The sequence below is a fragment of the Clinocottus analis genome, unplaced genomic scaffold, assembly GCF_023055335.1.
Source record: "Clinocottus analis isolate CAN_PGR_092001 unplaced genomic scaffold, fCliAna1.0.p SCAF_16, whole genome shotgun sequence".
NCBI lineage: Eukaryota > Metazoa > Chordata > Actinopteri > Perciformes > Cottidae > Clinocottus > Clinocottus analis.
In genome coordinates, this window is record NW_027175887.1 from 13,761,523 (window position 1) to 13,787,451 (window position 25,929).

At 43.8% G+C, this 25,929-nt stretch overlaps 1 protein-coding gene across 1 annotated transcript in view; it reads right to left on the reverse strand.

Annotated features, from left to right (window-relative positions):
* Positions 1–20,636, reverse strand: part of shank1 (SH3 and multiple ankyrin repeat domains 1) — a 62,401-nt gene extending 41,765 nt beyond the window's left edge. Inside the window, exons 1-2 of the mRNA XM_068578121.1 lie at positions 20,225–20,636; positions 1,562–2,137 (exon numbers count right to left, since the gene is read on the reverse strand). Coding sequence (XP_068434222.1) covers positions 1,562–2,098 — 537 coding nt within the window. The 5' untranslated portion in view covers positions 2,099–2,137; positions 20,225–20,636. The remainder of the gene's footprint in view (positions 1–1,561; positions 2,138–20,224) is intronic.
* Between the last annotated feature and the right edge of the window lie 5,293 nt (positions 20,637–25,929).

The window sequence follows — 25,929 nt, forward strand, 5'->3', positions numbered from 1 at the left end:
TCCTCTCTCCTTGTTCCTCCCTCCTCCTCCTCAGTTTTTTTTTTTTTTTTAATTCTCTTCTGCACAAAGACACACACTTGGTCGCAGCCCCTCGCATTCCTTTGCTTCTTCATAATTCAATTATCGGTACAAACGAGATGATTCACTCGAACGGATCGCTCATCAGGAAAGCACAGAGGGGGAACTCAAAAGGACGGCGTGTCTGGCATCTAATGGCTAATTTGTCAAGAGCGGGAGAATGCCGTATATACTGTACGTGGAGGCAGCTGCGTCTCCGGCCCGTGAGGCCGATTACGACACACTTCTGATGGAAGCTTTTTGCACGGATGTGATGTGGAAGACCGCAACTGAGAAATGGAGCGGGATGGCAGATCGGTCCATCATGATTCTGGACAGCTCTCTTAAAAGCAGTCACACCAACAAAAAAAAAAGGGCTTTTCACGGCAGGCTTCATCGCACCATTCAGAAGCTCTTTGGCAACATTCAGCCGGAGGCAACGCTTCCCTCTATTTTAGCTTCCTCTCTCCACTTCAACTTCCCTCCCTTTGACTCTCTCTGAATCCTTTCAGTCTTCATGGTGGGGTTTTTTATTCAAATGATTGCCGGCATGTTCTCATTGTGATTGCTCTTCCATGGGTTTTGTCTCTGCCTCTGCCTCTCTTTCTCTCTGGGGCTGGGTCACCTTGAAAGTCTCCCTCACCCTCTCAGGTCTTTCACTCTGACCAGCATTTGCGCTTTCCTCAGTTTTCTGCTGGTGATGCAGCGAGACCGAGAGAGAAAGAGAGAGAGAGAGAGAGAGAGAGAGAGAGAGAGAGAGAGACGAAGACAGAGACTCTAATCGATGTAATACGCTCAGTCCTCAGAGATGTGCAGCGTTTCTGGAGCACGGCCCATCGCAGGATTTGACTGAACTGACCACACGGACTGTCGTAACACTCGCGGTCAGATTATGAAATGATGGGCCCCAGAGCACAGACACAGATATCCATCCACTCACCCAGTTCTCATCCCCACTCATCATGTGCACGGTCACAGAAATGATGTCAAGCAGACGCCTCTGAGAACTTCAGGCATTGATTTACACAATTGATGTTGAAGGAATAGTTTGATGTTTAGGGACATGCTTTTCTTATCTCTCTTCACAGAGTTGGGATGGAGGATCGGCACCACTCAATATGAAGCTGCAGACCTTATGACCTTCTAATCTTACTCAGAAAGCGCAAGAAAAAGGTCCCCAAATGTTAAACTGGGAACATTAGACCTCATAAACTTATACAAATTTGTACACATACATGTTGATAATGAAAAACAGCAAAAACTGGACTAAAAAAAGGAAACATTCCTGTAAAGTATAGGAATGTATGCACCAATATGACATACAACAAGCTTTCATTGGAGTGGAGAAATTGATAATAAAGTGATAAGAGTGTTTAACTACTGGGACGTGGCCCGCTGTGTTTGTGAACTCATCAGTCGCTGCCATGACGTGTGTGACGTGTGTGACGTGTGTGACGTGTGTGACGTGTGTGACGTGTGTGACGTGTGCGGCGACGGCACTGACCGTTTGCTTGATGTCTGGGATGCCGATGCGAAACACCATCATAGCGATGTGGGTGTCCTCAGACGACCCCGTGCCGGTGCTGCGGTCCTTCAGCCTCCTCTGCTGCTGCTGCTGCTGCTGCTGCTGCTGCGGCGGCGGCTGTACGTGATTGGCTGGCTGTTGGTGCGTGGGTCCGGGGTTGGCTGAATAAGGGTTCGTGGCGTGCCCCGGGTTCCCCGACCGATTCTGTCGGTCCCCGGCGGGTCTTCCCACCAGTTTACCCGGCTGCCTGTGTCCCTCGCCCCTGCCCACCCGCGACAGGCCGCCTCGCCTGACCTCCTCCACCAACTCCGCCTCGTCGTCGTCCTCCTCCCCTTCCAGCTCGCCGTTCTCCTCCTCCTCCTGGCCCTCGCGGCGCTCGTCTTCCTCCATCTCCTCCTCCTCCTCTTCCTCCTCCTCCTCCTCCTCGTCCTCTGCCCCTGGATAGAGATGTCGATTATTTCCCAGCATCCTTTGTTGCTCCTCGTCGCTGGACAGGGGGCTGAACGGCATCGTCATGGCGGCACTTGTGGCGACACCATCATTCCCAGAGAGACACTGCGACGAGGGGGAGGAGAGGAGAAAAAAAAGACGTCGTGAAAACAGAGACAAGGACAAACTGCAGAAGAAGTTTGTTCAAAGTTTCCTTCCCGGCTGCATCCAGGGTCCCATCACTGTGACACACTCTGGTTTCTGGAGCAGACGTGCACTCCTTCCAACCCTCAACGCACGATGACATACTATTCACACCTCATGTATAAATGAACACACTGGTGCTGTTAATTCCCAGCTTCCAGGCTCTCGCCACATCCTGCTGTACTGTAACACTCAACACTTTGCCTGCAGATGAGTGAACCTTCAGACGCTCGAAACACATCCGTATTTCACTGTGAGCGATAGCACTATGGCGGGTTAAACTACACTACAGTGGAATGTGCTCACACAGAGAGACGTGCTGCACTAAGTGAGCACTGTGTATTAACTGGAAAGAAGAATTATGGAGGTCTATTCACATCATGACCTTGAGCGTGAAACCTCCGAAAGAGAAAGATATATAAAAGATGTCAGACAAACAGTTGCCGTTGAAATTATTGTCTTTGATGCGGAGAGAACACATGATAATGATATCAACTGCTCTTTCTTTTCAACTTCCACATCCACAATTTAAGGCAATTACAGGGTGGGTATTTTGTATCGTTGGTTGTAATCAACAAGGATGTCAGATTTAAGTCTCGCTACACTGAAGCTGCTGAGACTATTTTAGTTTATTTAAAGCCGAGTGAGAAATCCAACACCCGCCTTAGTAACCTAATATATCGGTGGAACTCTATACAGCAACTATACATCACTGCACATCTTACGGACACTTGAAATGGACAACACCTCTCCATGCGATAAACTATACACTCGTACTCTTGCCATCACCCCTGAGAGAGCCCGAGAAGCCACTTCGGAGCGTCAGAGATGCGGCGTCGCATTCAAGTGCAAACTGAGCGAGATAACAGATCCGTCCCCGGTGGCTGCCGGTCGGCTCTGCACGCAGTTTCAGGATTTTCAGCACCACTACATGCTGGACAGCTCCACGCAGAACCAAACAGCAGGATGTCAAATGTAAGCGCCAGAGGACCGACCAATCAGTAGAGAGCGCTGAAGAATCCCAAAATAAACACCTGATCCGAAAGTAACTAAGTTAAGTACAATTGTTTTGTTTGACTGACAGAAAATATGTATTTTTTTTAGATAAAGACAGATAGATTTAGATATATGAATTCCATATTTCATCTAAACATTCATCTGGAAAGGAAAAAGAAACGGTATCAAGTTGCTGTTTGTTTTCATCTCGCTTCAAGTACAGAATAATGATGCTACTTGAGTTGAGTTTGTGTGTGTGTGATGAGGCAGCTGAAAGACACAGAGGAATCAAAGTCATGTTGTGAAGGGGAAAAAAACGTGTCTCCTCATGAGATAGCAGCTGTCCAGCTCGACAAGAAACGGGACGGAAGAAGAAGAAATGAAGAAGCGCCGCAGGAAAATGAAAAGGAAAGGGTGGACAACAGGACAGCATGTGGCAAGCAAAGCTCCTTTCATGCCTCGGATCGTATTCTGCTTGAAAAATGAACACATGGCAGTCAGGGGAGAGTTTTTACAACTTTCTAAGATGCAGCCATCAGGTATTATTTATTTGATGCCAGTTGAGCTTCGTGTGTTTAACGTTTGTGCCGCGTGGAGGCAATGCCTGAACTAAATGAAACCGCTCTGCAGAAATTGAAATTCTTGCCACGATCCTTCACTTGATCTAACAAAAAAAAAAACACAATTTAAAGCCTGAATGTGAAGCCTACAAGTTGTTCAATTTGAGTTTTTTTTTTTAAGATTATATATCAGTCGCCCCTCTCTTTCAATTCCTCCACTTGTCCTTATTTCTCACACAAACACACTGAGTACAGCTGTGACAAATACTGACGCTGGCTGCGATTCAGCCCCCAACTTCTGAACGCATGTAGCAGGCAATCTTCTGTTCGCAGTTATGAGGAACGAGATGGCAGACGAGTGTGTCGCAAACTGTAGAAGTTTAACAGACATTCAGACTATCACTCACTAAAACAGACAAGAACCTGAGAGGAGACTTGTAACACTTGACAACCAAGGACAAAGGATGAGTCATTGTTGATGCATTAGCCTGTAAATGTTCCTCTGACTAATTATTACTAAACCTTATTTTATGATCTTGTCCTGTGTTTTACATGTGAAATATGGATGTCTACAGTACTAACCAGCCAATACGATAACAAACGGTGCAGTATGTCAAGTACAAAGTTGATTGACATGGAAGGTACATTACAATATATGAGCATAACTCAGTTCAACTGGGCTCTTGTTATAAAGTTCCTACAGCTGTATTGCATTTTTAAAGCTTTGTAAAAGGTTTAAAAGCAACCCTTAAACGTTGATTTAAATTAAAGAGGACTCTTATTAAAAGGTATGTCTGAATGTGTAGAGGACAATATAATTAAAGCAAGCTTGTGAGGATATTTAAAAAGAGGCAATAAGCGACAGGGGAGGAGAAAAGGGCTGGAAACCAAATTGTTGGAGGGAAATGATGAATAAAAGAGACAAGGGCAAAGAGACAAAGACGGGGAGGAGCGGGAGGAAGTAGCAACGCTGGTTCAGTCTTGTCAGAAAGCTCACCAACCAGGAGAGGAGGGGGGGCACCTCGAGCAGATATGATAATAAATGGAAGTGAACAATCCATATTTTTGCATAGTGCTGAGCAATCAAAGATAGGGGAAGCTAGAAAGGAAGGACAGGGAAGAGGACATAGGGGGAAGCAGTCCGGTGAGAGGGATGTGAGGAGAGAGAGAAAGGAGTGAGAGAGACCAAGAGGAGGGAAAAAACAACTCAGTCTCAAACAAATTAAGTCTATAAGTAAACAGAATTCTAAATTACTTCCGATTATTTCCTTTACATTTATGATTATGTTTGCAGTTTTAAACACATGGTTAATGTTTGGCTTGAAAAAAGTACAATTGCTGTAACTGGAGTTACATATATGCCACGTTAAATGTCTACAGTGACATTAAAACAAGTCAATGACACAAACAGCGGTCTCCAGATTGTGAGTCCTGTGTTTGCATGACTCGTCCATCCGTCCCCTTGACCCCCACATTCACTTTGATCATAATGTCTCTGTATCAAACAGATATCAAGATATTTCCCCCTGAACCCCAAAAGGTCAACCCAATGGTGACGCTGAAGGACCAAGTAGGACGTGTCTTCCTGGGATCACGAATGTCTGAACAAAATTTCATGTGAAATCATCCAAAGGTTTTTGAGATATTTCGGTCGGGAGCAGACTGAAGGAGAGCCGACGAACCGACCGACCAACAGACTGACCTTGACATCCATAAAGCCACGCCGCTATGGCTAAAAATATGAAGGGGATTAAGTAAGGGGAGAGAGGAGCAGGACAGAAGTGAAAAGGTGCCAGAGAGACAAGACAATGACACACAGAGGAGAGTGTTAATGTGAGAAAAGAGAGGGAGGATAGAAAAGAACACAAAAAAAGGGCAATTTCTTTTAGATATTGGGACAAAACAGAGAAGCAAAAGAACATTGACGGAGAGCAACGAGAAACATTCTTGGGTATGAGAGGTTGCTGTGAACACAGAGGCGTGAACTCGCAGGGATGGATGATGAAGAGCAGAGAGGAGGAAGCCAATGAATGTGGGGTCACAGTGAATTGCCAAAAAGCCAGAGCTAATATTAATATTTACTGTATTTAGATTTGGCTTTTATTCCCATTTTCATGCCAAAAAAATTGAAAGGAGTCCCTGTTTTTTGTGGAATTTCTTGAAAAGACTCAGAAACAAGCCGTCGACCTTCACGGGCCGCTCAAAAGGCTCCACTGAAAGACATAATTAAATGTTTTCTACGCTCCTTAAAGCCAAGGTACGTTTCATTTCAGGTTTTACAGGATGACACCTTGAGGCTGTTGAGTAAAATCCACCCACACCACAGCGATCATAAGCCCGCTGCGTGACAGACCTGTTTGTCACGCATTCTTAGTTGCATTCATATTTTTCCCAAGGCTGATATTGTCTAGAATCTAGATATTGTGCGATCCTAATGGACGCTGCAGAGAAAAAAAAGGCTGAATCCAAACTTTTGAAACAATCACTCATCGTCAATTAAGCTGGAACGGGTCAGGACAGAGGGAAAATGATGAGAGAGAAAGTGATAATCAGTTCTTGAGAGAAAAGTCATGACTCACACATAAAAGACCGTCATAATGAAAGCTCTGTGTGTGTGTGTGTGTGTGTGTGTGTGTGTGTGTGTGTGTGTGTGTGTGTGTGTGTGTGTGTGTGTGCATGTGTGTGTGTGTGTGTGTGTGCGTGTGTGTGCGAGCTTATGTGTGTCTATCTGAGTGAAGATGGCGCGATTAGATATTGCCCAATGTCAACAAGTGATAATCATCTCCTCCTCTTCATATCTTGATGTCATACATCTTTATCTCTCGTTTATTCTCTGTCGTTCTCCTTGGAGAGCTGTTTCAGTTTGAGGTCACATCATTAACACTTTCACTGAGCTCGGCAACTTAAAACTATATCATTACCCTGCGAGCCCTCACCTCCTCAAGCAATCAGAGAAGTTAACACAAGGAAAGTAAGAACAGCCTCAGTGAACGGCGGGCTAAATTAATCGAGTTTCAAATGAAACATTAAACAGGATATGTTTTGACGAGTTAGAGCACAAGTTACGTTATTATTTCTATCAAATTGTACTGTATATTATTTCTTCTGATATTATCTCTGCCTTGAGATTATGTGTTTAGTCACGTGTGTGTATCTCTGTGTCTGTTCTTCTGTTTGTCTAGTGCTAATCTCGCATACTGGACCCATAAGCGTATACTTTGTGCTGAATTATCACTGTTTGCTCAAGGGCCTCTCATGGTTACAGATTGTTCCTCTCTTGACTTGTGTGTCTGGATAATTGCATGTAGCCTATGTTGTATGTTTGTATGTTTCTTGTCATGGCGGTAAGAGGGGAAAGCTAGTTGGCTGTTAGCTAACGTTGGCTAACGGCAGCTTGTACAACGGGGCCGATGCAGCTAAAAGAGCTGACAGCTAAAGTAAATAAACACACAGCAGGACTGACTGTTTGAGAAAGTGTTGAATCAACATGAAGCGTTACACCGTGAACTACAGTTGAGCTGCGCTGAGCCAGTGCAGCTAGCTGCATAGATTAAAGAAAGAGTGCATCTGTTGAAGGAGATGTGTGAGTGAAAAACACATCTGATGATGCGCTTGCAGTCTACACTGTATAGCGCAATTGAGGTTGTTATTCATAAATTAAACACCTTTCATGTAGTAATGCACTTTAAATAAACCATGAATGACTGAGCTGCTAACATGTAACATGGGTTACAGAACCCGGCTAGCTGTCTTAATGCTAAAATAAGCTAAACCACTAATGGCAATAAGTTCATAGGCTTATTTCCTACAACCATTCCTTTCAATGAGGACGGAGTGAATAAATGCAATATTAATGCTAAGATATAAAAAGTAGTAATGGCCATTCAGGGATGGACAACTTTGTATTTTACCCCTACCGTGGCACATTTACTATAAACACGGAGACATCTGACAGCTTTTACGTTGATCTGTTCTGTCTGCAGTGTCGCTTTCAATAGTGTTTGTTGTTGAGTCTCAGATTTAAGGCGCAGCAGCGTTTTATGCACCCACAGGCTATGTCGTTCATGCTTTTGATGATGCGTAGAAATGCTGCTCTGTTGTGTGTACAGTAAAGTCATTTCTGAACAGTAACCATCTACTGGTACCCTTGTAGCCGATAGCGTGTGACACAACATGTTGGTCATTCATTGTTGATCTGTTGGCTGTAATAAATCACATGGATGAAAGGTTTCCCATATAGTTTTCATGATTTGTTGTCTGCGTGTCCGTATAGACACCTGATGCTCGCTGAACAGATTCATCCTGGTATTTAAACTGACCTAAAAAAAGAAAGACAACAGGTTTTTGGCCATAAAATGGTTTCAAATATTCTTCTCCCTTTTCAACATGCATCATTGTATCATAATTGTTTGTTGTGAGCTTCAATGACAAACGTACCCAATATGCACTCAAATCAACAAATAAAACAGGTGGCTGGCTGGCGGCTTGGGTGGGAACACACTTGTCAGAAAGGAAATGTTAAGATATGCATGCATGGGGAACGAGATGAGCCATTTAACATCTGTTTAAAAAGACAGAAAGCTCAGAGGAGGAAGGGACATGTTTAGCAAATTTGTGTTTTGGCAAGGGAAAGATGGATTTGATCCCTGTTTGTTAACTAAAGACACTGTTGCTAGGTGTAAATGTTATCCAAACAAATCCTGTTTCATAAGCACCATCACGCAGCACTTGAACCTGTCATTGGTGGCAGAAGATGATGAGCAAATTGAAATGGGGTTATGAGGCAGCATTTCCACTTCTGCTTGAGAGGTTTCATGTCACAGGTGAAAGGGAAAATGAGGTAACTTTGTTGGGTGACTTGCGAAAGTCTTGACCTGGTTCTGCTGAGCTTTAATCCATCTATCTGTGTGATGCAATCAAAAGACTGATATCCCACCAGCATCGTAACATTTAACCTCCTTCCCTCTCTCTTTTTTTATCTCTCCCAAACACACATTACCATGTGCTCTCTCACTCCATCTCTTACTCTCTCTCTCTCTTCCTCTCTGGTTCACCCTCTCTTTCACAGTATGTAGGACATTGCGTGTATAGAGAAAGATATTTTCAGTGTCTTGGTCCCCAGGAAATATCACTGGGAAACTTCCAAAGAACAGATCGCCCCACTTTCCTGCCACTAAACTGGAACGGCCAATTTCCTTTCCTCCTTGTTTGACATCTACACACAAAATGGCTTTCTGATGGACACAAACCTCCCATGAAGCTGTGCATACAGATGGGTAAAAGCTAATAATGTCTGTGTGAATTTTGACCCTTTAGCACTAAAGCGTCTACGTGGTTTCCGTACGTCACAGAGAATATCAATCTAAACTGCTGGGACCCAGGAGGGCTCGAGCAAAGGAGAATGAAGCCACTCGTTCTACACATGTTCTGATGTAACCGTCCCGTGTGCTATTAAACTAGAGTGAGCACCGGTGGAGGAACCTGGTTTGAGTTTGAGAGGAAAGGGCGGGGTGCACGACAGCATCACGGATGTTCTCATCGTGGCAGATTTCGTAGAATCAGGCCCAGGACAACTGTGAAAGGAAGACCAGCACATTTTGAGTCTGAGAAACTCCCTTCTGTGAAATCCGAGTCATACGCTCATCATGCCAGCGGGAGCACAAATAGCCATGCTAGCAGCTCTGTGATACTGTGCTTATACAGCTAACGGCTAACGTCAGCATGCTAACAATAATAATGTAGTGTTTAGCATTTACTAACTAGCACGAACCTCAAAGTACAGCTGATATGAATGTCATTTTGTTAGCAGATATTTGATCATAAACCAACCATTGACCTGAAGGTGGCGCTAGGGATAATGTCAAGGGATCTCTAAGTTATTACAATTAGGATTCATCACCTGGAAACCATGAATGTCTAAAACCATGTATTATACGAACTGAATATGGTGCCTTTGCTAAGCCTTGATGCTTCCTTTATCCAGTGGCCACTTGTGATATTGCAACAACAAATCCTTCTGCGCAAAAAGCATTTTCCCATAGACTTCATTGTAAAATAGTCTATTGAATAATTCATAGCACACCTTTGGCTACAAACATAGTCAAACATCACCCTTTGTATTGGATATTTTTAAGAAATGTGGGGGAAATCTTTACATTTTCCAAAGACTGGAAAAGTATTATTTTTCCAACTGAAGTCACCACTGAACAGTTTGCTCATTCTCATTGGTTCATTGGCCCAGCTGGCCCAGAGGTATGATGGGATTAACGCTCAGTGGGCTACATATCCCCAGAAGTAAACTGGAAGCTAGACATATTTTGGCGAATGTGCCAGACGAGCAATTCTCATTGCACTGAATAGACTGAAGCCGTGGACAGAGCCACTTTGGCCTTCATAAAAAACACAGTGTATTATAAAGTGGCCCCTCTACTCAAACATCCTACTCTGAGACTATAAAGTGACTTAAACCCATATTGTAACATATACAAAGGCCACAACACTCCAGCTGCAAAACACTCACCAACACATTTATGCGAACAAAACATCAAAAAGCTTTCATGCCGACAATGAGCCCGAAGACATCTAACCAATGCATGCTTCTCTGATTTTTGAGCATCAAAAGAAACGGTACTGTAGTACAGGACGAGGATTTAGAGACATGTTGGGGGAAAGCAATAAAACAAATTCCCAGAGGGCTCCCTATATATAGACAACATTAAATTATAGTGAAGACGTGAGTGGGTGTATGAAGCTACATAAAGACACAAGAAAGAAGTGAGCGTGTGAGCTCTTCCTGAGGGGGGAGAGTGACCTCGTAGCCTATTTCCCTGTGGATCAAAATGGTGTTTCTTAAGGCTACCAAACCTCGCCTCACAACACTGTGACTAATAGGGTATTTTCCGGTCCACATCTTTTTTTTTCCAGACTATTAAGCTCAGTTTAATAAATGTTGGCTTGAAGCATGGTCAGTTAAATCAGAGAAATTCTAATCAGCACCAGAAATGTATAAATATTTACAATTTTCTGCTGTCTTGAAGCTTCTGTTCTCTTCCTTTTGCGGACTGCATAGGTCACCTGCAATATTCATGTGTATACAAATGCTACGACAACGTTGCTCCAGAGAATAGCTCGTTGGCTTAGCTATTGATCAAACAGAGGTCGAGTTGTTTACGAGGAGCTGTCAAATCTTGACAGCAGATGAATGTCAGAACCACAAAGCAACCCTTGTTTGACTGAGCAACACGATACGACTGGTATTTTGAAACGCTTTGGCGGTAATAGTGTAATATACTGTCAAGGAAATTCTAGTTTTGTTTTTAACCGTAAGAGATAAAAAGGATGTACATCTACACTGCATTTACCTTTCGTATCCTTTGCTTTAAAGTCACAGTTTAGGCTTTGTTAGTTACCAAATCAGTATTATCTTGTATCTTTGTGCAAGAGTAAAGACAAGTCTCTGAGGTTGCTACTTGAACAGGACAAGTTGTATTGTTATACATTATCTAGAAATCCCTACATGTTCAGCATCAACCTGAACATCAATTCTCCTCCCGGTTGCAAATTAAGTGAAAAAGAAGATTAAAATGTTTTTCAGTCGATTGACGACTTGATTAATTCACTAATTGTTTCAGTGCTACTTACAATAAAGCAGTCTTGTATCAGCACAAACAGTATTTCTCTGCACGCATGTAAGAGGCCACACTGTTTGTTAAAGCCTCTTAATTCTCCACAAAGGGAGACGAAGACAGTCAATCAGCTTGGGAGCCAGAGAGCCGAGATCCCATTTAAATAGCCTGCTAATTAATCAACTTTATTCGTCATCGCCGCTAAATCTCAGTGGGACTGCTCGGAATCTGTATTTGTTTTCTGCTTTCGGCGACATATGCTGCCTGTTTCAGAGCGCTGAGTAATATCCTAAATAACACAGACTCATCTCTCTTGTCTGGCTGAAGAGCTGAAGTGGTGGCTCGGCTCTGAGTGGCAGGACCCACTTGCTGATATCTGGGGCCGCACCGAGGGCCAAGTTGGGACTATTTGTTGGCAGCGCATGGGGAGCTCATGAATAAACAAGACACAATGGGAGTAGCTTCAGGCGAGACGGCCTGAACATACGAGGGGCTGTGAAATATTAAAGGTGGATGCTGTTTCACGGCTGCAGGTGCCAAATGGGAGCCTGAGAGTGTGGCAACCTCCACGTCGGCCATTTCTGTTTCCACCGGGAAGCAAATAATTGCTCCAGCTTCACACGTCTCACTGGTTCACATGCACAGGAGCCTGCTGGATTTCGTTTTTTGCGCCTTTGAAGTCCTGTCAGAAAACACCAATCGTCAGCAGAATCGGGGGCAGCAATGGAGGTTTTGATTATGACCCGCTGGGACTTGACCAAAACTGGGTCAAGTCCCGCAAAAAAATGGCGGTTGGTATTAAACACCTTGAACCTTGAACCAGGAGACGCGATGAGAGCTGTGATTCATACTCACTCATGTCTAACAAAATGAGGTAGAGCGTGAGCAGAGGGCCAGAAAGCAGGACAGAGCTGTCATGGTTTCAGAAAGCCTTGTTTGACCGAGTAGAGGGAGTTTTTTTAGCTCCCTGCGGTTCAGCAGCAGCTGAATCAGCACTTCTTCCGGGAGGGTCTGTGGTTTCACGTTTCAAAGCTTTTGAATGGAAAATCTATTTCCTCCGGCAGATACACCCTCCCAAATAGACACATCACTTAAACGCTTCTTTCTCCCACTCTGTACTTAGCAAAGGGGATGAGATTCTTCTTTACAGACGAAACAAATGCCAGTTAATCATCAACACTGAGTTAACAATGGAACAGGCATAACAGTCAAGATGTGGCAAAACACAGCAGGCATTTCTACTCTTATGAGTAACATTCAAACGACGATCACATGTTATTGGCTTGACATTTGACGTAGTCTGCATATAATACTGTGTGAGTGTCGGGCTTTTATTAGTGTTTTTATATTGGGGTATCGCTATCTTCACTGAAACACAGTTGAGCTAATGCATGATATCTCCCCACATCCCTGCTGTCATGTACAAAAAACAGGTCCACCTCCTTGTCCTTCATTTGAATAATCCACTGCGGACTTGGCCGCTTTTGATGTGTGACTGTCGCCTGTGTTTCTTGTTATCTGCCCTGAAAGTGACAGATAAGTAACAAAAGAAGCCGAAGGAGCCGGAAGACTGCCAGCCACAGATTCAATCAGACTACATAAACTCCAGCCTCAGAGGAGGAAAACCATCACATGTTCACTGTTTTAATCTAGGCTATGTAGGCCAATCAATATGGCTTTACATCAAACGTCTCCTATGGGCGATATCTTACTTCCTACTTTGCATGCTTTCCTCGCTCCATTTTCCAGCTTGTGTCTTCTTCTACTGATTCTCCTCCTATAGCTCGGACCGTCAAACTCAAAAATGTTCTGTTCATAAGTAGCACGCTTCTTCTTTTTCTTCTCCTCCTCTGATGAAACTTTGCAGGTATCAGAGTTGTATTGACTGTATGCATGTCGGTCTGAGCATGCTGCGGATGTGTATGAGTGTGTATCTGTGCACATGTTGCCATCAGCTCTCTGTCAGGCATGTCACATCCAGCACTGCCTTACTGTGTGGGAACTCACACTGTCTGATGCCCAGGCGAGCTGGCAGGATGTACTGTATCTCATATATCACCACCATTCACGCCACCACGGCCCCCTTCCACTGTTACTATAAATACTGCCAGCTGTGCTTCAATTATTAATGCAGCAAGAAGCCCAAACCTTCCCTGGCCCGAACATCGCCGATTCATCATCTCCCATAAACTTTAATACACCCACTGCTGCCTACTGCTGGTGCAAAATGACACATATAAACAGGCAGATAAGGTGCATGCTCACACACCAACACACACTTCTGTCCATGACAAGTTCATTGGTGGAGGAGGAGGCAAGCGATGAGGGAGAATGAGCATGAAAAACCAAAAATAACGCATTGCATCTTGATGACAGATCAGTTACTGTCTGAAAAAGACTGCAATGCAATATGGATGCAGAGGGCTGTAGCTCGCAGGAGGTGAATTGAATTAGGCTCTTTTTTTTTTTGCCGCGACGCACTAACAAATTAAGATGTAACACTGTTATTTAAAAAGGTTGCAGAGAGAAAGAGAGAGAGGGGAATATAACTAATAAACTGTTGTTGTACTGTCAAAGCTATTCATAGGAGTCAAAAGCAGGCAGACAGCGTTTTCCATCAGCTGCAGCTGTTTTCTGACGGGGTTGACAAAAACAAAGAAATGCTGCTTGACACCTTTCAATCACAAGAAGCCAACCTGACACCAATTTGATTTTGCAGAAAACGGCGAGTCACACACAGTGACAGCAACGTCAGCAGAAATCTCTACGACACCGGAAAGGACCTGGACTGTACTGACAAGCTATCTGACAATAATTTTAGCATAGGGACAGCTTTACTCACTGAAACAATATAAAATGATATGGAGCGGGACAGAGAGGCTTTGATTTGCAAGAATCTTCATGAATATCTATTTCAATCTGCCAAATGAGATCACATATCATCCAAAAATGATTTGACTTCAATCTATGGCACAATCAGCGCACGCAGATCTTACACATTTCACTGTTTGGTTTAATCAAATAAGCCCCTCACAGATTAAAGAACATGAAACACTTGCGTTGGATGGATACTCTTCGAACGCTGCTCGCATCAGATTGTAGTGCTGCTCCCACAAATTAAGGATTTCCAGCAAATGTACTTGGTCACATAAAGAATACAAATTGAAGTTATCTGGCTTTTTTATTTTTTAAATGAAGTTGACCTTGATATCGCGAATTGATTATTGCACCACAATATCAATACTCTTAAAATAATTTGTTATTTTTTGAAGTGATAAAGAACAACATCCAATTTCACTCTTTACAGACAACCGTTTCCAAGTCATATTTACCACCTGAGAGCTGAATGATGTGCTTTCAGGTAAGAAGTTCATATTGACTGCCTTTCCCAAAGGACCTGAATGCAGCATTAGACCCTCGGGCTGATGCTTATACTGCCTTCAATCATGCACACACACACACACACACACACACACACACACACACACACACACACACACACACACACACACACACAGAGGCACAAGTCATACCCCGCCCTGCACTCTGATCGTCGTCCCGGGCCAGCACTGCTCCGCTGCTGCCATGCATCTGCTGATGCTAAATATAGAAATTCCACTTTGATGATGCAGCGGTGACTATAGGGAGAATTCAAAACCCCAACTCACCCCCCCCCCCCCCCCCTCCTCCCTTCTCCGCCTCTCAATGCTGCAATTAGCCCTAATAAACTGAGAGTAAGTTCAAAATGCATGGAGGAGTCTGGCCCCCTCTCCTCCTAATTAGCATGAATGGCTCTTTGCAACGGGACAGATGTGATCTGTTTATGAGGAGAAAGTGAGAGAGGGAACAACATAGCATTACAGATACAGTGGGACAGAAAGAGAGAGAGTGTGTGAGTGTGTTTTGGGGGGTATTAGCTTGGGAACGATAGCCTGGATGGGCATCGACTACACAGAGACACATACACACACTTACAGAGATACACGACCAAAACACTTTGAAGTGAGCACTGATATCTGTGCTCTTATAGCAAATACACTGAAAAACACATCATCCACCATAATAACCACAACTTAGTTTTAAGTAAGTCGCAATTGGGCAACCGTTCAAAATAGTTTTGAAATTGCCTTCTAGGTAAAATGTCTGTTCTGCTTCTTCATGATCACAACACAGCACTGAATTACTGTTTACTTCCAGCTCACAGTTGAAAGGTGTTCGGGTACACAGAAAGTGAAGCAATTGTTTTTTGTCATTAACTTCATTTAATACGATCCCCTGACTTTTCCTCTCGTACCTCCATGAGGTTGACATTTGTGGTTCAGCGTGAAATAACCCCACAACTGTCAGATAGATGACATTTGCTACAGACGTTCACGTCCCCTGCAGGATGAATTCTAATAGCGCACTGTGGTAAGATCATACTTTGGTTTACAACTAAATACCTGCACAACTAGGACTTTGTTTAAAATGCTACATAGCATTGGTTGCATTGCTAACAGCGTGCTAGCATCGACCCTTCGAGCATGTTAGCATGCTGATGTAGCATTTAGCTCAACGCAGGATATTTTACATTACAACTTTTTTTTTCACCATCAAACGGTATCAAATAATTACTAATAATAGTAAATATATCAATAAACATCACTCAAAATGAAAATATTCTAAATAATAATTATTAATGGAAACATTAATAACAAAATCACAAATGCCATAATAGATCTTGTCGTTATAGCTAACAATGAATATATTTGAAGCATTAAACATTTGTGTGCCGTTACTATTTGCCAACATATAGAAATATATATGAAATAATATGAAAGCATAATTCTGGCTTCCAATACTGTACAGTTCGCTCTAGTTTGCAGAGAAGTGGAAGCTATCATTTGATCTACAGGAAGATCTGCACCCACAAACACTCCAAGACAATCCAAACAAAACACATCACAGTATGAAGTGAAAAGCAAAAGTATACAAACCCTCACAGATTTCCACGAGCTCTGAATGACTTTGACCTCATTAAACGGAGCCGTTTGAGCGCTCTACAACTCAAATTGAAGGAGACATGTTCATGGCAGACAGGCATTCATTTTCTACATCACACCAGGTAAAGAAAAATGTCCCGTTGTTCTCCCGAACACCCTGACAGCCTATTAACACCAGACAGAACCATCACTCCGGTATGAATAGTCGCAGACAGTGTGATGATTAATAGCCAGGAAAACAGAGCGACTCACTAAGAGATAGGTGGATGGAGGTAAACGACAGAGGAAAAGAAACAAGGAGAAACAAGAGAGAGGACGACGCTGAAGTAGGACAGAGCGCAGGGGAGGCCTGTCTGTCCCAGATCAGCGGTCTGTACCGCCGGCAAGTAGGAAGGAGAAGGAATGAGTGACAAAAAAAAGAGAGAGAGAAAGGAGTCCGAGCATTAGCGAGATGGCTAAATCTGGAGTTATGATCTACATCTCCCCCTGAGCAGCGGAGCAAATATTGAAAGAAAGTTAAGCGCCACTCGCTGCACTTGGGCAAATATAACAGGAGAACTATGAAGGCTCAAAACCTCAGAGAAACTAAGGCTCTGACAATGAGACGTTGACAAGTAGCAACTGAACAATCAGATAAGACCCAACATTTACCGTCTTTCTCTCTTTGGCCCGGTGGAAAAGGATATTGAATATACTCTTCTTGAAATATAGCAATTAGGTCCTAATTCCCAAATCAACATGTCTTTTCTCGTTTCTCTTTCGACAGATAAGTGTCCTGATAAATCCTCACTTTTTAAACTAAATGAGAAGCAAGCAGGGATTGTGGTCGTCTGATTCCTGAAGCGGGAACTGCACGGATGGAAACGTCAACTGTGTGTTGTGTCCCCTGTGTGTTGTGTCCCCTGTGTGTGTGTCGTGGAGCTGAAGGGTGGCGTTCGACACCACTTTACGACCGAGAAAGAATTAATGGTATTTCCCGGCTAACGTGGGCTGAATTTTAATTCATCTGCTCGGGTGGCGAATCATGGCTGTCTGCTGGACCTTGACTTGATTTCTTTGTGCCACAGTGCATCTGAAGTATAATCGACATGACAATCAGTTCATCACCTCTCGGCAGCGGCTGCAGCGGCCCCTTGAACCAGATCGACTGCAAAGGAATTGAGCTCAAACACAACTGTACTGGACTCGGCAGAGCCGGGCCGAACCCCTGGACCTTTTCACAGGGACAAACTACAGTGTGATGCTAAAGTGTGTCTGTTTCTCTCATCGGTCAAAGGTATCAAACTTTGTGTATCAGACCATCCTGATGTCCAGACAATCATCCTTATTGTAGGATGGGTAGCAACACGCCATGGAGTTGGTTGTCTATGTTTTTAAATGGAGGCAATCTTAAAATGAGTTTGAAATGACCAAACTAACACATCTAACATATTTAACATATGGAGAACAATACAGCAACAATAATATTAAAGTCATCCTCATTTTCTTTTCACATGACAACAAACTGAGAGAAGCGTCACCAACTGGGAATGTTTGCTAGCAACTAAACTGACAACCACATGTTGACTCGCTAAGACTTTCTAGTTCCTCCTTCGTACTTTTTAATGGTAATAATTGTTTTATTATAAACCCGAAGACACACAGAAGAGACGGATGTTTACATTTTGACATTAAAAAACACTAAAAGTCCTCTCACCTCCATCTCAAGCGTCTAACTCCTGAAGTAACACGAGGTGACCTCTGACCCCTGTTCTGAAAACGCCCTCTAGGGAGCGAGATCGAACGAATTAGACAACGAATCCCAGTTGTAGACTATTGCTGGACTCCAGAAGTCAAACTCACTGTTTTACTACTAGAAAAAAAAGCCAAAAGAACATTTTTTAGGCCAGTCTTACGACAAGATTTTAACACCATACGGATTTAAAACAAACACCAGAAAATAGCTTTCACACTAAATTTTCCTCCATGTATAACTAGACTGGCTACTGATGCTCGTAAAGTGGAGTAAACAAGGGTTAGCCTGCAGCTAAAAACAAGGCGACGATAACTAGGCCAACGAAGTCCCTTGGAACATTTAGACAAGATGTAAATAACATTGCTCTGGTCCTCTATCACAAAGCAGTCCCATGTATGTGATATTTATCATATAAATCAGTCAACACATGTGATTAGTGAGACCTGCCTTCCAGCCTCCATCAGCCATCTCTGCCCTAGAAACCGCAGAACGGTCAAATACATGTGAAGCCGCTTTAATCCGACATCAATGTGTTTGGCTGTGAAATATGAGCGAGAGAAGTGCCACCGAAACTGATCTGGAGAGCTGGCTTTGACATCAGTATGTGAAGAGTGTGTTTGAACTTCGAGCCTCACTCAAAGCAAAGACTGAGTCATGTATGTTGCACACCAGTGCCACACAGAATAATCACTACACATTGTCAAAAGCACTTCAATACAGACGCTACACACTCCAAATCCAACGCTAATGGACTGCTGGTAATGTTTTCACTGCTACAAATTGCCCTCATGGTGTGTAATGTTGGCTGTCCTCCCTGATGATCTGCTCTGCCATCCTCTACCTCAATGTGCCTGAGGCGACACATAGCATGAATAGCATGAGTAGCATGTGCAAGTTACTATGGCTGTGTGTGTGTGTGTGTGTGTGTGTGTGTGTGTTCGTGTGTGTGGGCGACGTGAAACCAAAGCTGAGCACACAGTCACGTCTCTTGCGCCTCTCAGACAACAAGTTATTCACAGTTTAACTTTAAATTCTGCCACATTATGCTGGAATCCTCCTCGCCGCGCTCCGTGCAGCATCGCTCTCCAGAAGCTTGTGTGCAATCTTGTGTGCTCTCTCCTGTAGAGTGACCTGTCATCACCTTCACGTGGGCTGTGTTCAATGGAGACAAAGGCATCTGTGGCTGGACTAAACTCAGGTGGGGAGATAATGACGGGGGCAAAGCGAGCACATGTTCCCTGCTGGCAGGGTGACCCTTTTCCTGTTGAGGCAGCTGCTCAAGCGAGAAGACAGCAGTTCATCTGCTGTTTAACGTGTGGCAGAACACTTATCTGCTCCTGAGTGCATTATTCCACACCATTTTCGATGCTTTGTGGCGCAACTATGTCCATGCGTACTCTGCCTTACACGCCACATTCAATAAAGTGTGATTTACCGGGTGATTTTATGCACTAGTTACCCTTTTAATGTGAACACTGAGCGGTGAGCCGTTCACCAGACCATCAGAAATGTATGTGGGAGGAATTACCAGTTTGACACCACAATAAAACCAAGCGCTGACCAGTATCATCACTCATACTTCTACACGTCTATGATTTTATACATGGTGCTGATTCCCTGTCTTGTCTCGACTTGTCGTGCCTCGTCTACGAATCTGTGTCTCTCCTCACGGCTATTTCCTCTCCCACTTTCTCTCTTGTCCCCTCTTCTTCTGCCTCCCTGTAAAGCTGGGAAAGAGTATTCATCTGCTGGCAGTAAGGAGGAATCCACCGCCAAACACTGCTTGGTTTGCCTTCCTGGTGCCTGTGCGTCGCAAATCCATTCGGAGCTGTCTCGATCGTCCTTTTTTTAACTGTTTATTTTGACGAAAGAGTTAATGTGCTACATCAATGCAGTAAACTTGGACATGCGAAACCCCCTCCCACCCCCTTCTGCACACACACACACACACACACACACACACGCACGCACACACGCATGCATCCTTTTGACTCCAACACTATCTCTCCACAAACATTTCATGGTATTCTCCTCTGCACATCCCTCCGTCCATGCATGTCTCTCGAAGGAAGAGAAAACTGAAAAGCAGAAAAGACAGAAAACATTCTTACTGTCTTCTACAATCCCTGATGAAATACAGAAATCCCTCCTCTGGAGAAAAAAAAACAGGGGGACAGAAGTAGAAAAAAAGAGGAGGGGGAGGCCAGCGGTTGCCAGTTGCAGAGGAGTGAGGAGTGAGGAGGGGCGAGCAGGAAGACGATGAAGAAGGCTGTGGTTACAAGGAGGGGGGGGAAAGAAAAGAAAAAGACAGTCACTGCTGCAACAATGAAGACGTTCCTCCTCAACAGCCGCCGCCGCCGCCACGAGAAATCACAAGGTGTCCGGCATGCCGCTGTACGCTGAGGAATGGAGCATTATCCTCGGCTCCCAGCCCGTCCTCCAGCAGCAGCAGCAGCTCTGTAGTAACACTTCTATCCGCTCGGCGATCTCCCCATCTCTCACTCGCTATCCTCCCCTCCTCCCTCCCTTCAGCATGCTCAGAGTCCCTCTCACTCTCTTTGCCTCCCTCTCTCTTTTCCGCTCTCTCTCTCTCTCTCTGTAAACTGGTTGGTTGGTTTTTCTCCCTCACCCCTCCCATACCTCTTGCTCTCTCGATGTCCCCCATCCTCCCTCCATCTCCCTCTCCTCCATCATTACCCGGATACAGGGCATACCCCTCCCTCGCTTTGTCTCCCTCCCTCCCATTCTCTGTCTCTCTGTCTGTCTGTCTGTCTGTCTGTCTGTCTCTCTCTCTCTCTCTCTCTCTCTCTCTCTCTCTCTCTCTCTCTCTCTCTCTCTCTCTCTCTCTCTCTCTCTCTCTCTATGTGTCTTTGATGTTTTGGAGTTAGTCTCTTCACTGTGAAAAACTCAGGTTTTTTTTTTGTATCCTTCTCACAGAACTGAGAGCAACATAGAAGACAGTGGGATCCACCCAGCGATCCACACACACACATAAAAGATTGTCCAATAATTTTCAACAGCAACCGAACCACACACGTCAATTTGAGCAACATGTCGCGTTTTTAAATATTCCATAAACCAAAAACATATTTCCAAATCAAAGACACAGAACAGCTCAATCTGCAGTAGAGCAGCCAACATGGGTACTCTCTCTCTCTCTCTCTCTCTCTCTCTCTCTCTTCCAGAGAGAGAGAGAGAAATATGAATTAGGTATGAAAGAGATGTGTATAAGAGGATGAGGGAAGCCACTGCTGCAATGCTTATTACCATAGAGAGGGGTGAGGGAGGGGAGGACTGTGGGTGGAGAGGGAGCCTTCTACTGACGAGCTGAACTGAATAGCAAGTAGAAATCAACTCCATTATACCAATCAGGGATGAGGGAAGCATGTCAAACTCGACTCACGGCTTCGATGGGCGAGAACCCTTTCAAATGTTGGGGTGGAGGAGGAAGAGCGCGGGGAGGAGCGTCACGTACCGTAACAACGATCACAGAGAAAAAGGTGTTTTCAGCCGTTACAATCGCCCTCTCGTTGCTGAACTATGAAGTCTGAGCCGGCCCGCTGGACACTCTGCAGGACCTCAAAGTGAGAAGACCTGCCGAAAAGAAAACCATCAGGTTGCAGTTGATGTTGCTTTGCTGCAGTAGTTATGAATCCAGGATGCTCTCCGGCTCCTCGTTGTATCACAGGGTTGAAACATATATTTAAAAAAGGCTTCTCCAACACAAACCTTTTGGGAATCCCTGATGACACTGCAGCACGGATTCATTTCCCCTTTTGCAGCGTGCATTCTGATGCAATATTTTATGTATATGCTGCTGAACAATTTCCATAATCTTGCTGGTCCCACTGTCATATCGCTGTGACATTTCTTTCAGTTTGGGGAGTTTTCTCTCTTCTGAAGAAACACTATTTCGAGGGAGTTGAGGATCTACTAGATGTCACGCTGTGGTGCCTTGCTGTGGGGTTTTGCACCATTTGTCGTGGTGTGTTTTCTATTTTCCCGACAAAGACCGTGATGGGGTTGAAATGTTGCCTTTGAGTCCAATAAACTTGCACAAGCTATAATTATTATACGGTGATAGTCATCATTCAGGGCTGCAGCTATAACATTTATCTGTATTGATCAATTTGACTTTTTTTTTCTTGATTCATTCATTAATTTTTTGGCTAATGAAACATGAGAAAACAGCATGCAGGGGCCCGAGGTGGTGTCATCAAAAGCATTACTTTATCCATAAACATTAACATTTACCAAATTGTAGGACAAAGAAACACGGCAGAAAGATCACAATCACTGGAGTGGTTCATGAATTAGGAAAAATGTAGCAGATTAATTATCTGCCAATCGACTAATTGATTCATTGACTCATCGTTGCAGCTTGAGATAACATCTGCTTTCCTCTGATTCATAAAACACTGCTCACAACCATGTTTCACAATCCAACATGAGTGAAAACAAAAGCTTCGTGTCTCCGGTGCGGCGTGCCAGTCTGTCTACCACTCAAAGGTCACACGTGACAGGCAAACCCCGACATCGCCGCTCTCCAAAGTGGTATTAATAATTATAGTTTTATCACCATCCATCACTCCATTGTCTCTCATTAACATTACATCCATCAGCTCCGAGCTGGGCATTTAGAAACTGATGTGAATTAAATTAAACCTCCACAGCGGGGGCTGTCCACCTCTTCCTTCATTCAGCCAGTGACTCATGCGGAGGTAACTTCCTCACACGGCATCAGAAGTATTACGCAATCCGATCTATTGCTTTCTTTCAATTGGGTTTGCATTGATTTGTCCGCCTGCATCTGCTCCTCTGACTGAGTGAGTCTGTCTACGTGTAGCGGAGGGTGGGCTTAACATGGCTTTTGTTCATCAGGCTCAAGTAGGACCCACGGTGTTAATTGGATGAGAGTCAGCGAGCAGTTGCGGAAAGCTCAACAAGATTGCCGGGCTTCATCGAAACCACACGAGCAACTGCGGTTTCTACAAGGAGACGGGGGAGTCGCCTCAATAGCAGACAGTCAGACTTAATAAAGAAAGATTGCCATAATAACCATAAGAGCAATATCTCTGCTTGTGCAGCTGACATATTTACTCAGCCCCCTCCGTCACACACACACACACAGGGTTTTGTTACACTCATCATTTACACTAACGCACTGACGCTTCAGCCAGTAGGCAGTCATCTGGAGCCTCTGTCATCCCTCACATGGGAAATAATGTACACCTTTCTGAAGCTCTCCCCTCCCAATGTGCTTCCTCTCTCCTAGCTGCTTCTGTTTGTGTCTCCTTGCTCCTTCACCACAAGGGTGACTGCTGTGCTGCTGATGGTGGTCCGAGCACTCAACCACAGCAACGCAGTCAGCCATTTCACAGGCTCCTGCTGCCGCGCAGCGCTCCTCGTGATCCCGGAGTCCTGAACACGTCGACGGCATGTGCAACATGCACGGAGTTAGGGGTTTGGTGGAAGTGTAATGTGCACAAGACCGGGAGCAAGTCAGGCTAATCAACGACGTGGGAGTTAAAATGACTGGAAGATATTTCATGTGGCACAAAATGTACATCTCGTGTATTTGTAATAAAGCAACGCTGCTGCATGGAGTAGACAAGGGGACAAGCAGTGGGGGAGCAGTACATGTTGACAGCTGTTAACTACGTTACAAAGACTAAACACAATGAAAATATTATATGTATATATTTATATATATATTAAGCAAGTAGTTTTTAACCTTTTCATCAATGTCTGTGAGTTTAGTTCCAGTAAAGAAGCAGCTCCCAACTTATCTGATGAACTATTAATAACAGTATCCCTTTTAGAAATGTAGGTGTTAACCTTATAGAATTATTCAGCTTGTCCCATGAACCTTTTTATGAAGACTCTACCAAGAAACCAACATAAAGGGTTATATCTAGAGACATCTGTGAAAGGTTCCACCCTCAACCAGGTTCAACCACAATGTTTTTTTTAATTTTGACCCAGAATCCTTTCCACCTAAAGGTGCTAACAAGGATCCATCCATCGGTCATGATTCTCTCCTCATCCCATCCGTGCTTCTCCACCCTCTCTTTCGCAGATGAACTTGAAGCCGTTGCAACCACACCCAGCGTCTTCTGAACCGTCTCTTGGTACTGAGGCAAATATTCAGAAGACAGAACTCAGAGTCTGACTTCAGTCCATCCTCTCAGACACCAGCCTCATAGATGATGTCACTCTTCCATCCCCCCTCCTCTACATCCATTCATCAGTCCTGAAAATCCAATACCTCCTGAATTTCCATTACACCTTCAAACAAGACATTGTTGTGGCGTGGTCCTTGCTAGTTAAAGGGATCTTCAGAAGCAAATGTTTCTGTGTCGATCCTCAGCTTTTGGGGTGGAACCTTTATTTTTAAATCTGAAGTGTATGAATATAAATCTGTGTAGCATAAATGTTTGTTTATCTTCTTCCTCATTAATCATCTCATGACCCCTCAGATTGACCTGGTGGCCCTTCAGAGGAGACCCGACCCTAAAGCTCCACATTCCTCCACATTGACAAGCTCCAACAGTAAAAACCTGCTCACACAATGAAGCGTCAGTTTTAACAGTTTAATGATATAAAACATAATAACGCATCAGTCGCAGGGGACCTTTTACTGCACAAGCAGCACTCGCGTCTCTTCCTCCACAAAAAGGAAATAAAGCCGAAGAAGCCGTGTTTTCATAATTGCTTCAACCTAAGTAAAATCAATGTTTGATTAATGGTCTCACGAATATAAACAGAATGAACTTGTGTACTATATTAGGACAGCTTCTTTTTTTTATCATTTATTTTGTCAGTCCCTTTAACTGTACTGTCTCCAAGACCTCCCTCACCACTAAAGGAGATAATCTCTCTCCGTCCTCATTATGAGCAAACCGTTATACTTGGCATCAGCGTTAACTGCTCGGCTGCCGCTAAGGCAGGAAGAAAAGCAGAAGTGGGTCATGTGCTGCAGGAGAGGAATCGAGGGGAAGAACACAAACGCTGCTGGTGTAGAATGAAAGTAAAGGAGAGAGGAACGAGGGAAGTGAACCAGGAGGATGAACGCTCGCCCTGAGCTTTGACATCAAGTAGATGAATCGATGAAGATCAGGGAGAGCCAACGTGCTTTGACCAGGGCCACTTATGCAAAGAGATGGGTCAGGGCCATGTAACAGACCAGCATTAATATTTATCAGATACTATTAATAAACCATAAAAAACCCACAATTCATCATTCTTTGGATTTTTTAAAATGCACCAACCTATGAACTTTACTTCTACATTAACATGGCTGAAGGATTGATGCTTTATTAAATAAACAAGCTCTGTTAGTACATTTAACAGTAGTGAAAGTGAAAGTAGTAGTACTAGAAATATTCTGCTACAAGAAAAAGCCTGAAAGTACTCGTTCTGCAGAATCATAAATATTATTGGATCATACTGACGAGCTAGAAACTGAAGCTGGCGTTGAGTAAACGTACTTAGTTACTTTCCACCACTGATAGTTAATAGTTTCATAAATGTGTGTGTTCTTCGTCTTATGCAACATTAAAAGGATTAGCTTTGGGATTTTAGAGAAAACAAGCAATGTGAAGATACCGCCTCGGGCTTCAGGAAATGATACGGCATAAATCACTAAGTTACCAAACGGTTAAAAGATGAATCAAGAAAATAATCTGCATATTAATGGATAATGAAAATAATCTTTAATTGAAGCCTTATTTGGAAAAGAATGACGCTTTGTTTGATGATGAGGGATGCAATTAAATACTATTGAAAAGATGTCAATTGTCAAGATGTCAGGAAT